This window comes from Engraulis encrasicolus, chromosome 5 (genome assembly GCF_034702125.1).
Source record: "Engraulis encrasicolus isolate BLACKSEA-1 chromosome 5, IST_EnEncr_1.0, whole genome shotgun sequence".
Classification (NCBI taxonomy): domain Eukaryota; kingdom Metazoa; phylum Chordata; class Actinopteri; order Clupeiformes; family Engraulidae; genus Engraulis; species Engraulis encrasicolus.
This window is the reverse complement of record NC_085861.1, coordinates 12,100,327-12,105,326: the sequence shown is the minus strand read 5'-3', so window position 1 is coordinate 12,105,326 and position 5,000 is coordinate 12,100,327. Positions and strand designations below refer to the sequence as shown.

At 41.9% G+C, this 5,000-nt stretch overlaps 1 protein-coding gene across 5 annotated transcripts in view; it reads right to left on the bottom strand.

The window, feature by feature from the left end:
• The window catches only part of rbms3 (RNA binding motif, single stranded interacting protein), a 369,080-nt gene that overhangs the window by 15,707 nt on the left and 348,373 nt on the right, over positions 1–5,000 (bottom strand). For 3 of the 5 annotated variants that reach the window (XM_063198691.1, XM_063198695.1, XM_063198692.1), the window contains exon 11: positions 1,735–1,848. In XM_063198691.1, the coding sequence (XP_063054761.1) occupies positions 1,735–1,848 (114 nt within the window). The remainder of the gene's footprint in view (positions 1–1,734; positions 1,849–5,000) is intronic. The other 2 variants (XM_063198696.1, XM_063198693.1) reach the window with 1 other exon arrangement.

The following is a 5,000-nucleotide window of genomic DNA, read 5'->3' as shown; positions in this document are numbered from 1 at the left end:
AGTATGGACCAAAAGTGTAGTGCATTTGTAACTCAAATGTCCCCATGACATCAGTGGTCCATAACCATGTTTCACAGAAGGGATGGTGTAACTTTCATCATAGGCTCCGTTGACTGTTCTCCAAATGGTACTATTAATAGTGGATGAAAAAAGTTCCATATTGATCTAATTTTTCCAAATGACTTTGTCACATGCATTCTGATGCTTCTCACTATGCTATTTGGTGTATCATATGCAAAATAACATGTTTGCATTTTTATAGTAATGGCTTTCTCCTGGCAACCCCCAACAGCCCATCTTTCCTCAAGTGCCTCTTTCCTGTACAGTTTACAACATTTTTTCATGTTGTCCTACATTTCACCTGAAGTTATTTTTTGGTTGTCCTATGCCTCCTGAACAATTTCCCTTGCAATGATCATTGCAATGCAATGATTCCCTTGCCCATTGGCTTGATTCCAACCAAACCCCTCATATTGCATTTCTGAATTGAAATTCCAACAGTGCCAACATGACAATATTTCGACACAGAAAGCCAAATCAACCCATCATTAGCTTCAGAAAGAATAAAATAAAGGTTTTTGAGCGACCATCTCACTCTCCTGATCTCAACATCATTGAACCACTCAGGGGAAACCTCAAATGTGAGGTTCCAGCAAGACACCCAAAGATATTATAGGAAACAACCATTCTGCCAGGAAGAATGTGCTGTTTTGTCATCTGAGAATATTGAGAGCCTTATCCACAACTACCACAAACAATTTATAGCGGTCCTTGATGTTAAACAGGGCCATATTCAGCATCAGAAACTAGGGTATGTAAACTTTTGAACAGGGTCATTTGGGTAGTTTGGGTTGTGATCATGCTTTTGAAAGAGTAAACACAGAATATTGCTAATAAATATCTTAAGCCAGTCACTAGCAATGAGTGAAAAAAAAGGTTTTGTGTAATCCGTCATATTTTGTGAGAAATCGCGAAGAAAGCGTATATTCTGCTGGGGTATGTAAACATATGAGCACCACTGTAAATTCGTCTCGAAATTTGCCTTCCGGAGGGCCCCACAGCAATCCCTCACCTAGGGGCCCCAAGCAATCTAAATCCAGCCCTGCGTAGGATGCCATTTTTTTTTGTCATCTGCGGTGCACATGTGTTTCGTTCAGTCTGCTGTGTGGAGGATTGTTGTTGTTCTCCTGCATGAACATTGTTGTTGATTATGTTGTTGTTCTCCTTTTGCTTGGCAGCAGCTATACCTGTCATACACCATCATTGTGCTACAGTACTTTTGCAAATCCTCCAGTGAAAACTGTAACAGCTATGGATTATAAGGCTAAAATGATTCATATGAAAAAAAAATAGGAGTAGTGTATTGAAATGAAATTAAAGCCAATGTAGCCTAGTTAAATATATACCAAATACTGTAGATATGCTTTTGTAGGGTTCAGATGTAACTGTACACTATTGGCTGTTGCAATAGTTATGGGTAAATACAGTGCACAGCAATAATGAGCACACGCCTTTTTGAAAAGTAAAATGTACACAAGTTATTTCCAAAATGTGCTTATAGTATAATACTGAGCGTACAACAGAAAGGTAAGTTTAATAATATACAGTACATTAATATAACTTAAAAAACATTTTTTTTCCATTTTTGTGAAATTAGAAATTACCACCACACATGCTTGACACCATCTAAAGCAAATATATACAATAGTATGAGGAAGGTAGGTGGTGTCTTACAGTGCCGGCGGTGCCGAGGGAGAGGTGGTTCATCTGTTGGGCGAGGGGCCCCATCATGTTGCTGGGCTGCATGGAGATGGTGTGGTCCATGGCTGGTGTGATCACAGCACCCTGCTGGAGAAGGGAAATAAAACGACCATCAGAACAGGTCACTGTAACTATAAAAGCTGAAGAGCTCTCTTGAAACACTATATATCCCATTTTACAAATATTCAAAAATTAAGTATAATCATGTGATATAAATTATATATTTAAGGTTGTTGCGCTTGATATTTTTTGCTAACCGAATTCATTTCGAGTTGTAACTCCTCTGGCATTTTAACTACAACTGCCAGGTTTGGGCCAAATCGCCGTAGGCCAGTGCTGTAGGTTCTAGATATCTAGTAGCCTGGCTCTTCTGTGTGCACTTTGCCTGCGCTAAGATCCTCCCTCTTTTAAAGGAGCGCGCAGCTCTTTTTAACAGTCAGTGGCAGATTCTCTCTCTCTCTCTCTCTCTCTCTCCCTCTCTCTCTCTCTCTCTCTCTCTCTCTCTCTCTCTGTCAAGGCCTATATCAAATGCTGAATTGTTGAGGTCATTTTGTTTAAATAGCCTAAATGCTTGATAGATTTATCTGTAGGACTATTTGTCTCCACAACTTATAGTGCTGTTCATTTTGAAATTTCAGTATCTTATGACTGTAAATGCTTCCTAACATATTCGACACACTTTACACATAGGCCTATTGCAGTGATTTTTTTCATCACCTAGTATCAACATGACCGTTCTTAAAAATGGTCTTAAGAAACCTTAAGAAACCCCCAAGGTTTTTTGTGTTTTTTTTCGTCATTATTTCGCTAGCGTGTCTATTCTGAATGAGCCATTTTGATATAGATTACTCTAGATTAATCTAGATTCATTTCATAATTACAGTGAGATTAATCTAGGTTAAAATTTTTTATCTATGCCCACCCCTAGATATAATATATAGCCTCTATAGCCTAGTTAGGCAGCTCTAACCCCCAGGGGCGGTTCCAGACATTTATTCTTGGGGTGGCAAAGGGGTGGCAAAGTGTATTTCAGGGGGGCATGCTCCTACACTAAGGGAAAATTATAAATGCTACATAATCGACACACACACTTATGTGATACAGTGAATCCCTTAAAGTGAAACCCTGCAACCTAAAGTTCTATGTCTGAAATGATGTCAAGCATCAAGGCTATTGGTCACAATCAGGGACTTAAATTGGGGTGGCAAATCATATTTCTGGGGGGGCAAATGCCACCCCCTGCCACCCCTTAGAACCGCCCCTGCCAACCCCCACCAAAGCACCCCCCCCCCATTCAACACCTGCCTTCCAAAATGTCTGTGCACAAATAATCTTGCACTGGAAAGAGGTAAACCTGCCTAATAGGTACCGTGCACCAGGCATCATTTAGTTAAGATGAGGCCTCCAGGCCTTGGTCTGTTTATTTGATCTACCACTAGTAAAAGGTAAAATTAAGCTGGTTCACTACTGAAGCACCTTATTGGTATACCCCACAGGAGCTCTAGGCAAACGACCATGACAGTCTACCCCAGTTCAGTTCACATTACATTACATTACACTTAGCTGACACTTTTCATCCAAAGCAAACGTACAGATATTTTTTTAAGTACAGGGTATTGGTTACAGTCCCTGGAGCAGTGTTGGGTTAGGTGCCTTGCTCAAGGGCACCTCAGCCATGGAGTGAGATAGGGAGTGGAAGGGTGGGACTCGAACCTGAAATGTGCTGCCACACATCCACATATTCCACAAATTTACGCTGAGGTGTTCACGTTCAAGGAACGAGGAACAAAATCACATTTGTCATGTTACTACCCACATATTGGTGATTCCTTTGAAACACAAGCCTTTCCCAAAGTAACCCTCCAAAGCAATGTGCACAGTCTCGAGCTTGAAGCTGATTAAAATGTCATTGACTTGTACAATCCAATGAAGGAATATCAAACGAACAAATTTAATTTTCTGTGTTAATGCATCGTCTGACTGAGAGATACCTCAGCTGTTAAGATGGATATTTTTTCCAATTAGCTCTTCTACCTGCCTGAAGAGTTGGGCTCATTTGATTACTGCATTCTCACACACTGAATGAATAGGGCCATTATACAGAGATGGAGTGGAGCTACTCATGCCAAGTTCCTTATCACACACACACACACACACAAACACACACACAGACACACGCACACACACACACACACAAACACACACACACACACACACACACACACACACACACACACACACACACACACACACACACACACACACACACACACACACACACACACACACACACACACACACACACACACACACACACACACACACACAAACACTTCCACGGACATATGTATTCAAGTAAATGGACTCGCTCACTCGCAGGGACGCATGCAGGCATGCATACACAAAAACAACCACACATACAATCACAAACACACACACACACACACACACACACACACACACACACACACACACACACACACACACACACACACACACACACACACACATGGACACACACACACACACACACACACACACACACACACACACACACACACACACACACACACACACACACACACACACACACACACACACACACACACACACACACACACACACAAACACACAAACACACGCACACACACACACTGGACCTATGCATACTCATCCACGTCAACACGCACCATAAAATCAGACACACACACACACATACACGCACATACCGGTACGCACACACACAAACACACAAAACATGCCCGTGTGGATGCACACAAGCACACAAGCACACAAGCACACACAGACACACAGACTGTATTTACAGAACATGCATCTCATCTGAACATCCTGTGATTACTCAACAATAGAAACATATTCATCACAGGCATGACAGAAACATATGTAACATGTGCTAGATGTGCACACACACAGACAAATGCAAATGCACATGCACACACCTTCATCATGTAAATGTAAACCCACCCACATCCAGATGCACGCACGCACGCACGCACACACAGTGCAGTGCACACACAAACCAACAGTGCACGCACGCACACACAGTGCACACACGCACAACAAGGTAATATATGGACATACACGCATGCACACAAACAGACAGAAACACAGACAAACACACACACACACACACACACACACACACACACACACACACACACACACACACACACACACACACACACACACACACACACACACACACACACACACACACA